The 12,306-nt window shown below is 29.7% G+C and overlaps 2 protein-coding genes across 3 annotated transcripts in view; one reads left to right on the top strand and one right to left on the bottom strand.

The window, feature by feature from the left end:
* Window positions 1-3,854, top strand: LOC122719385 (deoxycytidylate deaminase). 2 transcript variants are annotated; one of them, XM_043945120.1, is made up of 5 exons: window positions 1-252; window positions 338-579; window positions 665-878; window positions 1,098-1,190; window positions 1,281-3,854. In XM_043945120.1, exons 1-4 carry the CDS (start codon window positions 212-214, stop codon window positions 1,168-1,170), a joined length of 570 nt encoding a protein of 189 aa, XP_043801055.1. In that variant the 5' UTR covers window positions 1-211; the 3' UTR covers window positions 1,171-1,190; window positions 1,281-3,854. The 2 variants fall into 2 exon arrangements, with proteins under 2 accessions (XP_043801055.1, XP_043801054.1); XM_043945119.1 differs by having other exon boundaries at window positions 338-597.
* An 888-nt stretch (window positions 3,855-4,742) lies between these two features.
* The window catches only part of LOC122719384 (N-alpha-acetyltransferase 15, NatA auxiliary subunit), a 46,327-nt gene continuing 38,763 nt past the window's right edge, over window positions 4,743-12,306 (bottom strand). The window contains exons 9-11 of the mRNA XM_043945117.1: window positions 5,840-6,033; window positions 5,652-5,760; window positions 4,743-5,399 (exon numbers count right to left, since the gene is read on the bottom strand). Coding sequence (XP_043801052.1) covers window positions 4,882-5,399; window positions 5,652-5,760; window positions 5,840-6,033 — 821 coding nt within the window. The 3' untranslated portion in view covers window positions 4,743-4,881. The remainder of the gene's footprint in view (window positions 5,400-5,651; window positions 5,761-5,839; window positions 6,034-12,306) is intronic.

Below are 12,306 nucleotides of genomic sequence, written 5' to 3'. Positions count from 1 at the left end.
TATAAAAACATTATAATTTTTAATAATCATTTTTATCTTTTATAAATATTTAATTATTTTTTGTAATAATTTATTAAGGTTAGGAAAATTCGCACATGTGTTATTGAAGCTAAAGTTATAAATTTTATTTAAATTTTTAAATAAAAATCTAAATTTTTTATATTAATTTTAACTTTTTTATTTATGTCATATCAATAAAAAATTTATAAAAATGGCACTAAATGATAATAATTTGGAAATCAATTCTAAATGGTAAGAATATTTGAAATATTTTAATAATTTAAATTAAATAGTTATTTAATTAATATAACATAACATAAGTTTCATATTTTCATAGTATAAATAAAGATAATAATAAAAGAGAAAACTATATAGATTGGGAAGATTATTTTATGGCTATAGCTTTTTTAAGTGCAAAACGTAGCAAAGATCCTCGTACTCAGGTTGGTGCATGTATTGTGAATGAAGACAAACAAATTGTAGGTATTGGATATAATGGAATGCCTAAAGGTTGTAGTGACGATGAATTTTCTTGGTGCAAAAATTCTAATGATTCATTAAAAAATAAATCTTTATATGGTATCATGATAACACTTTGTAATTTATTATTGTATATATCTATATAATTTAATGTTGTACGATAATGATAATATGAAATTTGCAGTATGTCATGCTGAAGTTAATGCTATTTTAAATAAGAATTGTAGCAGTGTTAAAAATTGTACCATTTATGTTGCACTCTTCCCATGTAACGAATGTGCTAAAGTAATAATACAATCTGGAATAAAATTAGTTAAATATGTTTCTGATAAACATGCAACAAAGAAAAAAACTATTGCTGCAAAAAAAATGTTTGATGCAGCAGGTATTACATACAGGTATTTTAGTTATTTGAATTATATATTTATTTTTATTAAACTTATATAAATATCAAAAATATAAGAAATCATATAAGAATTTATTAGTACTTAAAATAATTTATTTTTTTTAGATTTGTATTTCCTAAAATTAAAATTTTTAGTTTTTGACAATATTTAACAAATGTTTTTTATTATGCATCTTTAAATTTACTAACAATATAAATTTTCTTTTTTAAGCCAATATTCTCCAAAAAACAAACAGATAATAATTGATTTCACTGAAATAGATAGTAATGATGAAAATAATTAACAAATTTTCACAAAAATAATGTAAGTAATAATAATGACAAAGTCTGTAATGAAAAATTTTTTTATATATGTATTCATGTTTTATTTTATTTTTTTCATGACATTTTGCAGGTTTAAAATTGTAAACAATATTAATTATTTGGTAACACAAACATGGCTTATAGTTTTACTGAATATTCATTTTTACTGAAAAATTATGGTTACCAATATTTACAAATAAAATTGAATTAGGTACAGATGGAAAGTAAGAATATCTCTACTTATTTTAAATTTTTACAAGTCTATTTTTACCTTTAACATTAATTATATAATATTATGGAAAATAAATAAAACAATGTACAGAAAGTGAAAGAACTTTAGCAATAATACAAAGATACTATGCAGTGTTATCAAGATAATATTATCTGCAACTATATTGCAAACAATATACTGTACAAGTGTAAACAGTGATACGATAAAGTATGGCATGATAAAAATATGTAACAAGTATCTATCATTTCTTTGAAATGATAAAATGATATCTCAATATTCTTTACAAAACAACTGAAGGAAGGGCGATTGTTGATATCTGATATAATATTTTCATGTTGACTCGTTATTAATATAACAACAAACAGAAATTGAACATAGAGTTTTGACATATATGATAATGATAATACGTTTATGTACATACTATACATATCCATGTTTTTGTCTTTAAAATATTATTTCACTTACGTTTGTAGTCACAACTATGGAGTAAAGTTACATAAAGAAAGTAATTATACATGGTGTGATTGAATTCATCATATAGAAAAATATTTAATTAATATTATGAAAATGTATAGAAGTTTTATAAAGAGACAAAAATATTAATATTTGTAAAAAACATATTTGACATTATATGTATTATCTTTTAGGAATATATTATTTGAGCTTCTTTCGCATACTCAATGAATATTAATTACAATGTATAAATAGCAATTGCAGAAAATATAATAGTAGATTTCCGTATAATGCGAGTTGCCATAATACAAAAATATTACGATTACTATTTTCATATAATGCGATTCCTCGTACAATGCGATATGTACACATGTTTTTTCTTTTTTTAATCAATAGCATATATATATATTATTTATTTTTTAAAAAATATTTAATAAAAGAGAAAATAAAAAGAATATAGAAAATAAAGATTAATGTGACAATAATCATTCCAAATATGTTACTTTATATTATTCGTATTATACGAGAAAAATCCTCATACAGCATGATTTCCTATAACGCAGATTTATACAACCGCGTTATACGGAAGTTTACTGTAATAGCTTATTGCAAATGGCAGTATATATTAGTAATACAATGATTAAAATAATAAGTAATCGCAATTTATATATTATTATTAATTTGCTCGATTTTCAAATCCTTTTAATTAGTATAATAGGTCATCTTAGAAGTTAATTTAAATATATATGTTATAAACTTTATATAAAATCTATATGATGAATTCATTTACATGAGGAGATGGAAGAGGATGTGAGTTGAGGTACCCATGCACTTATTATTTGCTCGTTTGATTAAATCAAGGACTTAAAGGCAAATTTGAACTGAAATCTTTTAAAGATTGATATACCATCCTTAATCAACATTATTTATTTCTTAAAGATTTTTGATAATTAGTTTTACGAGCGAAATAGAAATTTTTATATCGAGGTAACAACCTCCGGTAAAGATTGGAGCAACTAATATATATATATACACATTATCTTTCCAAAATTTAGTAATTATGCATGAATTTAAGCGTAAAATGTAAATAATATATTTAAAAAAGAAATAGTATTAAAAGATAAAAACGCTTCGGTAGATGCATGGTCAAAAAGTTGTAATGTGAGTGATGTATGATAATGTGCATTATTTTTTCTAATGTAAATTGTTTACATTTCGTATATCGATAGACTAGTATAGTAATCATATATTTTATTTGCATTGTACAATAATTAAATGACTAATGGCAAAGTGAATGAATAAAACATCTACATTATCGCTTATGTTACGATATTATTTACGTAGCCCTGAGAAACATTCCATGCATTTACAGAAGGTATGAATTTAAACAATATAATCATGTTCAATATATTTTGATAGAAGATTATTCCATCGATTAATTTTGCACGTAGTGAAATTTTATTCGGCATGTTTTAGGAGCAAATTGAAGTATTAAATATATATTACTATGAATACCGCTTGATGCAAATATCTTATTTTTATGATTACCATTAAGATGATATTCAGTGAGCTTTTAACACTGCCATATTATTATATTAACTAATCGCAAAATTATATTCTATGACTTAAATAAAATAGGAAGTGTGGTATGTATATTTATATATATATTGTTAACGTAATAGTTGAAATATATACAAACATTATCACTAGTTTGTAATATCTGCATTTTGTTGAACTTTTTTCTTTTTCATTCAAGGAAACTCACAACTTATAAGTATATATTGGCATTTTGAAAAATAAACAAGGCAATCATAACATCATTCGATTTATACCTGTAAATTTAAACATTATCTTTTATTAAAATTTCTGTGTATCTGATCACATACAGATATATGTTTTTTTATTCTGTTTGTTTGTTTTGCTATTGACACTTATTTTTCAATTTATCATATACTTTGGTAATTTGCGTATACAATACGCACTTTTATCGTTCTTATAATAAGTTTCGTACAGAGACTTTCGCAAATGGACATTAATTCCATATTGACTGTTCTCTCGATGGAATATCAGGGCTCCAATCCAAACGTAGATTATTACCCTGGTTTTAAACATAGGAATAAAATGATATTTCTAGAAGGAAAACGATAAATTGTATTTGTTCACTTGACAAATTTGAACGGTTTTTTACGAATGAAGTGAACCAGACAAATTACGTGACTTGGAACAAAGTCTATTCTCAAAAAGTAGCGTCGAACATATGTGGTACAATTATCGGTGCTCGATGATCGTCTAGTTTTCAAACTCTACATAGTAGAGTATTTCATGTAGACATCGCTGAAAATAGTACACCTTAACATCAAGTAGAAATATTCATAGAGCGCGCATATGAATGTATACAAGTCTTGTATTTTGTACCAATGTGTTAGTTTACGCACGTCATATATTTTACACACTGTACTCCACCCCATTCCTCACCACCCTGCCCCAATCCCATCCGTGCACTAAACATTTTCACACTTTGTCAATCCTTCTTAACGTGAACGTTCTGTCGATAGAACGCTCATTTAATTCGTTCTGTACCAATTGTTAATTAATATTTAGCTAAAGCCATTCTTTTCTTCGTTCACCTAAAATTCGGGACCGCTTCAGAGGCATTTGTCTCTCGTGCCCCATCATGTTATAATTTATTATTAAAGACTGTTTATCCAGCACTGTTCACACTACATGAAACGTTCCAGGAACAGTTCGTGTATAATACATGTTTAATAATTATTAATATTAAATCCGCCAATTTCTTTTTCTTCTTTCACTATATATGTTCATCGTTCAAGTTCGTTTTTTTTTTTTTTTTATTTAACGTTAATTTCGTTCTTTCTTTTCTTTTTTTTTTTTTTTTTCTTTTGTTTCTTCAACGTAGATCGAAACATATCTTAGCATACTTCTCCTTCACTTGCCTCGTCGTCTAACTACATAACGCTTCAGTAACGCTGGACAGCGCGTGCCTGGATCAGTTCTTGATGGAATTCTCTTTTTCTTGATGTTTGATCGTTACCGTCACTTTTGTTTCTGGCGGTCGAAAAGCGGTCGCATATGGGAAGTATTTATGACATTTCACCATATAATCAGTGATCGTTGAATCGCAATGACCAAAGTCACCGTTGCATAATGATTCCAATACTTTTGTACAATTCTGGAGTGTTACACTTTCAAGACCATCAATGTTTGTAATAAGTGAGAGAGCTTTTGTTTGAGCAGAGGGATCCAGGACATACAACATCCTCGCACCCTGAAGTAGATGCGGCAGTGAGTTTCGATTCTTTTTTAGGAATTCAGCATTCAATTGAGTAGCTGTTGAAGCTGAATAAATTCCTGATGTTTGCCGTTTCACTACTTCGCCTACAGGTCCTTCCAACGGTGAACGGTTAATGTATAACATGAAACGTACCAAACATGTATGAAGATCTGGATTATTAGGATCTAGACCGTGTGCACGTTTTATCGACCTTAACATTAACAAGGTACGACCTGCAAGAAGCATTTAATTATTAAAAATTGCATTAAAAATTGGTTAATAGAATTAAATTTTGAAGCATTTTGTAGTATTATATTTTAAAATCATTATTAACTATTTAAAAGTAATTGTTAATATATTTAAATATTACAATGTTTTTGATTATTATAAATAATGTAATAAATAGTAAATTATTTTAAGTGATTACTCTTATTAAAAATAACTTTTCTTCGCAAAAGAAAATAATTATTCGAAGATTTACGTACCTTTACGAATGTATATTTCAAATGCCATAAGATGCGTCTCTATTCTATTCGATGCCAAATCTTGTAATGGTTGTAAAAATTTGATTGCTTGCTCTAACGGGTCTTCGATCTGAAAATAACCATTTAGTTTGAATCAAATTCTGTATTATTTCGAACAATTAATTTAACCGATTAATACGTTTACTAACCCTCTCCAATTTCTCCGGTATAAGTTCATCTAGCGTAGGTTGTTCTAAATCAGGATCGGTCTGTTGCCGTGATTTATTGTGCTGTTCTCTCTTTTCTTGAGCTTGAGCAGCCTGCTGTCTTTCCAATTCAGCCTTTCTACGTTGTTTCCTCTGCTTGTTTCTCAATTTTTTTAATTCTGATGGCGCTAAATTTTCTGTAAACGAAAATAAGAACGGAATATTAATCATAATCACAATAAAAAAAAAAAGAAATATATGCATGTATAAGAAACTAAATTAATATTTTAGAATGTGCAAGTTCCAATTTCACTTTACCTTCACTCTATCATCACAAATTTTATTTTTTTTTTGTTCAGAATTAAAATGCATTATATACATCTACATTTACAAATCCAAAATATAATAATTCTTTTTCTCACTTCTTTATTAAGTAAATTTACTAGTTTTTTTTAGGATTTGTAAATCTCCATAGAATATCGTTCGTATGAACAAAAACAGGGAGAAGAACAAATTTCAGTTCCAGAAAGGGTTAACGAATTAACAAACCGCCGGTTTCCACCGAGCGCAAGTAAATTGCACTCTAACCAGCATGAATTCCGCGTTGTCCTGAATTTTCAAGCACCGTAATATTATCGTAATTGTGGCAATAGTAAACACGAGAACTGTCTCCAAAGCGATTTCGACAGGCACGAAACTTTTACCGACTTCAGCTTGCGCGCACGCGCGCTGCATCGAGCAAGGTCAAACGTTTATGCCGCGGCTAGGTGGTAAAAGCGATTCCGCCCAGTTTCGCAAAGCCTTTTCTAACTTTTCCTTGCCTCTGGTTGTGACCAGACCTACTGACAGCTGTTTGTAGGTCTGGCATGCATGCACGTGTCACGCGTGCACCATAGTCACGTGCAACCGTGCCGGCTTTACCCGTGAGAGACGGCGATCGACCGAAGGAAAAGGTGGTACCTGTCGGTATCGCCATCTTGATCAATCTTGATTGGACGTAATATCGATTATAAAATCAAATTTGTGAAATTTATTTAAGGAAGATCAGAATTAATATTAATTTTGACTTTTTTTAATAATTAAATATAATTTTAATGTAAGTTTATTTTTATAATAGATAAAAAAAAAGAATAAATGATTCGTTTTTACTCTTGTAAATTCTAAAAAAGGTGTAATTATAGAAGAATTATATGTGTAAATATAATAGAAGTTAATATTCAATGTATTTATTGTATTTTTTAGAAGAATGGATAAGAATTGGAAGAATGTATAATTTTAAAATAATCAAAATATTTTATAATGATGTAAAGAACTAAATTACTTAACCGAAATAGCATAGCTCAAAGTATTCAAATGAGAATGCCAGAAGAGATCGTTACAACAGCGTTTTTTATCAATAAAATCTACACCACGTAATAGGAACGTTTCTGACGAAAACTTTTCTTTTTTAATTAGATGAAAATTTGCAACGAGTCCTATCATCGATCACGTTGATTTATAATTAATCGTGGAAAGTACTGTTCGAGGCGGTCGAAGAAATTCGAGTTTATTGCGCTAATTCTTCAACACTTAACTTGCTCAGTGGGCATCAACATTTTAATTACAGTCCTATTAATGCAGTTTTATAACACGAAAAATCACGCGCACGCTTTCCAATTATGTAAGGAATAGTCAATGCATTTTTTAATTAAAACATGATAGAAAAAGAGACTGTCCTCTACTTTATAAATTCTCTGAACAATTTTCTTCTTTTTTTTTTATTGCATTGGATAAAAATTTAATCAATAATTAAAGTTGTACAATTGTTAATCACAATTAATTTTAATTACTTAAATAAATTGAATAAAGAAGAGAAGAATTTATAGAAAAAAAGAATATTCGATTATCTAAAGTATCAAAATAGAAATATATTAACATTTACGCAATTTGTTTTGTAATTATTCTTGGAATCATGTTTTATATTTCCTTCCATTAAGAACTTACGAATATTATATAAAATAATCGAAAGAAAAAATCAAAGAAAAAAAAATTGATGATAATATTTCGCATGTGATGATAGATGTTTAATTTATTCACTTTTATTTAGATTTTAATTTGATTTTGAGCGTGTAATTTGATCCCTTCCTTATATATTGAGCATGCAAAAAATGAAGGTTATCATTGACAGTATATTTAAAACAATATTACACTACACATTGCATAATCACACACGACATCAAGATATTGATATACGAAAACATTGATAAAAACAGAGATAATGAAGATGATAATCAAATATTGATGTAATTATCTTGTCGAAATAGCCAATGAATAAATAGTCTACCATGTTAATGATTAAAAATTCGTGAATATATATTTCACTATGAATCAACGTAATTCAAATCCTCTGTTACTTAATTATTTATATAATTAGGAATTTAGATTAGAATTTATTTCTAAGAAGCGATCAATTTCATCAATTCCTGAAAATATAGTTTCAATATTTTATAAACTAATCTTTCAAGAACCAAATTACATGGAATTAATCAAATTAATTTTTCCCTACGATAGCTCGTTTCTACTCCAATTTAATCTAATTTTTTCAAACCTCATAATGATCCATTGCCCACGATTCCGGATACGCGTTTATCTATTTCAAACGATCAATCACACGACTCGTTACAGAAGACCCGTATCGCCGATTTTAATTGGTCTAAGTGACGCGGGAAAATATGGTGGGTAATTAGGAGGCTGTGCGCTGACAGGCGAAGAATTTTTCATCCTTGACAAAAGGTGGACCTTGCCGCGTTACGACCACGCTCCGGAATGTGGAGCAACAGGCGTTACCGGCACCGCAATGACGTTTATGCAAATCGCATCTGTGATTGTTAATACGCCGCGGAGGAAATCGTTTCCACTCCCGATTTCCTTTCAAAGAAGATTCGATCGAGGAGGCTCCTCTCCTCCCCCTCTCCTTCCGTTACGAAAGTGGCGTTGTGGAGGAGTACGCGGTTGCACGATTTCGCGTCGAATTCCGATGCAAATACGGCCGAATCGCTTCTCGATCGCGGCTCGACGATCGATGATTTCTATTTGGATCGCGTTCGACGAAATTTCACACGATTCTGGTAACGGTTGGTTGGAAAGTGGCACGGGCGTTCGCCGATTTTGCACCGCCCTTCGGCTCCCAACGTGCATTTGATTGTTCGCCACGATGCACAATCTTGGATTCGATGGAAAACACGTTGGTAAACACGATCGCATTTGCTACGTGATCGTGTTCTTTCATTTTTGAAGGTATGTTCGGTATTTTTATCGTGGTCTTAAATGTTGCTCTTTTTTTTTTTTTCTGCAAGGGATCGATCGAGGAGCATGCGACTGGACAGTACGTGATCACGTAACTGATCGTAAGGCACAGAATCAAGTTTGAAGGAATTGGATCGACACGATTCGATTGGATCGAAGTTCTTGAACTCTTTCCATCTTTGTAGCATGAATGTTAGTACCGTAGTATCAGAATTGGACAAATAAGAGACAAATTTCTTGTAAAAACCTTTGCTCTACTTATTTTGGATTCAATGTAACGTGTAACATCTCGAAGTTTCTTTTTTCTTTTTTTCCAATTCTAAAAATTCTGTTTCAAAGTATATCTGATTTATTTCTGAATCAGGTCACTTCAATAAAGCAACTCATCTCGATTACATCTGAGAAATAAATAGGCCACCGATCAATCCAACTATTTATCAACGTTTTACGTTCCTCTTTTGCCATCGGCAAACATATTCGTCAGCGTTTTAAAAATATCGACTCCCCGCTTTGTATAAAACCCGACGCCCGACGCGTGCAACGGATCCACATTCCCTGGGTGAAATAATTGCGGTTAGGTAAAACGCTTCAAGTAGTGCAAATGATGGGGGCGGCAAGGTCGATGGATGTAAAAAGGCAGCGCGTCTCGCTTAAATCGCAGCCATTAAGACGGCTGGGAGGAAAAAAAAAAAAAAAAAAAAAAAAATAGCGAGAATAAGGAGAATAATGTTTAAATGACGCTTTTATCTTTGTAATCGAGTAGTACGCAGAAGAGCAGCTGTTATTTCGATTTAACTAGCAACGCGCAAACATTGCATGTTGCAAACATTCGCCCACATCCTTATGGCGTCTTCAAGACGCTATCTTTCTGTTTCTGCCTCCAGATTATCGCGAACGCAAACCAATCCAGTAAGTAATTAATAAAATTTAATAATTTTTACGAGGACAGGACATGACATAAATGATGTTTTGGAAGAGATGTTTTTTCTTTTGGAAGAGAAAAAGATTAAATATGGTTTTGAAACATATTTATGACAAATTGTTATTTTTTCTTTTTTTTTTTTAATGCAACGATGCACTTTATATTGCAAGAATTGTAAACTTCCATTGATATAATTTATTTTTATAAACATCAGTTTATTTGTACGTTTTATATACAAATAAAGATATTAATTCAAGATATTCGGACGGATAATAATTTATAAGATAATTTGAATATAATAATTTATGAAGATTTTTATAAATTTTGTTTATTAATAATTTGGAAATACGTCATCTGTCAATTATGAGTAATAACGAGTAATAAATTGAATATATATGAATGAAGAATCTATTTTTTTTTTTTTTTTTTTTTTTAATGAAAATTTTTCTCATATCATTGATCACGTCGTTGAATGCAGAATATTCAAAATTTACGTTAAAATATGTAAATGAGATCATGATATATTCTCGTAGAAAGATTTGTTGATCGATTCAAACATTCTTTTGACTTGAACCAATAAAGATAGATGTAGTTTTTGTCATCGTTCGTGGTAGATTGACGTCGAATTTCTGACGTCATTTTAATCATCATAAAATTAATTTCCGTTCTCTGGTATGCTATCTTTATACGACTTTTCAATAACAAGAAATTGAATACCTTGAAAGCTATCTGAAGAGGAATTCCATAAGGGAATTACCATAAAAGACGATAAGTTTTTCAAGAACTTACACGCGATATATGTATCGGTGAATGTAAAAAGTCACTGAAAGAAATAATACATTATCTAATAAAATTCCAATTCTATTTCAACAACATATTAAATCTCCAAAACCTTAGAAATGAATTCTTGAAATGAATTTTTGAATTTCCATTTTCCATAATTTCTTTTTTTTTTTTTTTTTTTTTGAGAGAGATAATACGATGATAAGAAAAATTAAATTATTTTACGTTCTAAATATTTTAACAACATCCATTTAACCATCATTTAATAAAATTTGATCGTGTTCGATACTTGAAGAATTTCTCAAACAATTTTGTTAATCGTGTCGCAAGAACAAACAAATAGAAATTGAAAATTGTTCGCGACGCTTCTAAGAAATCGACATAAACGGCGATAAAATTACCGATTGAATTTTAATTCGCACGTTGCCGGGTGTGTGATACCGTCGCGCGTTAAGAGAGGCCGGCGGATAACGAGGTAATAAATAATTAATTTTTTGCCGCGGGAAGACGCGTCGCTACATTCATTCATTCCCTCGCGCCCTTGTACGTCTTATGCCGCGATGGTGTTTTCCTTCGTTCCATGGACGTGAAAGTCGAACACGGAAATGGATAAATGGATACCGGTAATCTGTTACTCAATAGCCGATAAAAGGATCGCGCTGTTAGCGAGTAGTGGGTGAAGAATTAAATTTGATTTTTTTTTTTTTTTTTTTTTTTTTTTTAAACCGAGTGTTTGTACGGCAACAAGTGATTAATAGTGTCGTGAAGCGTGTCAAGGTGCGCCATTTGAAAGAGTAAATTTAAATCCTGGAAGTTGGTTAAATACGTAAGAAAAATATATTATCGTGATTGATTTTTTTTTCTCGCCGATATTGAACAAATAGTTTTCCCGAAAATTAACAATTTCAATTTTAGCATTTTATTCATTACCTTTTTTTATTTAATTGAAAAGAAAATAGAAATGGAAAAAGAAATTAACAATAGGTAGGAAAATATAGTGTTGGAAATTGAATATATATGTTAGAAAAAAAAAAAAAAAGGAGGGGGACATCAATTGATTTGTTCTATATTTACCGCCAGACACTTGCTCATTAAATTAAATTTACCGCTGTAATAAGTTATATAATAAATACTTTACTCTATCCGCTCAATGGTTAATAGCCGTGTAGTTTTTCTCCCATGTATTCATAACTGGCAGTTTGGTGGAAGAAATGTGAGGTATTTCGTGATCGTATATTAAAATTAGAAAAAATAAATAAATAAATAAAAATAAAAATAAAAATTATTAATTTTAAATCGGGCGGATAATTTCGTAATTTTCATAATTTTCACATTAGAAATATAAAATCGAAAAATAGATGTAATATATAAATATAGGGTGTAGATAGAAAAGCGGAAGTTCAAGAACGAACATATGGTCAGATGAGGGAATGCATGGAACGATGCGCGTGTTTGTCAGTTTCGAGGCACTCGCTTGATA

Source organism: Apis laboriosa, unplaced genomic scaffold (genome assembly GCF_014066325.1).
Source record: "Apis laboriosa isolate Shangri-la unplaced genomic scaffold, ASM1406632v1 scaffold74_cov149, whole genome shotgun sequence".
Lineage (NCBI taxonomy): Eukaryota > Metazoa > Arthropoda > Insecta > Hymenoptera > Apidae > Apis > Apis laboriosa.
This window is presented reverse-complemented; position numbering and strand designations above follow the sequence as displayed.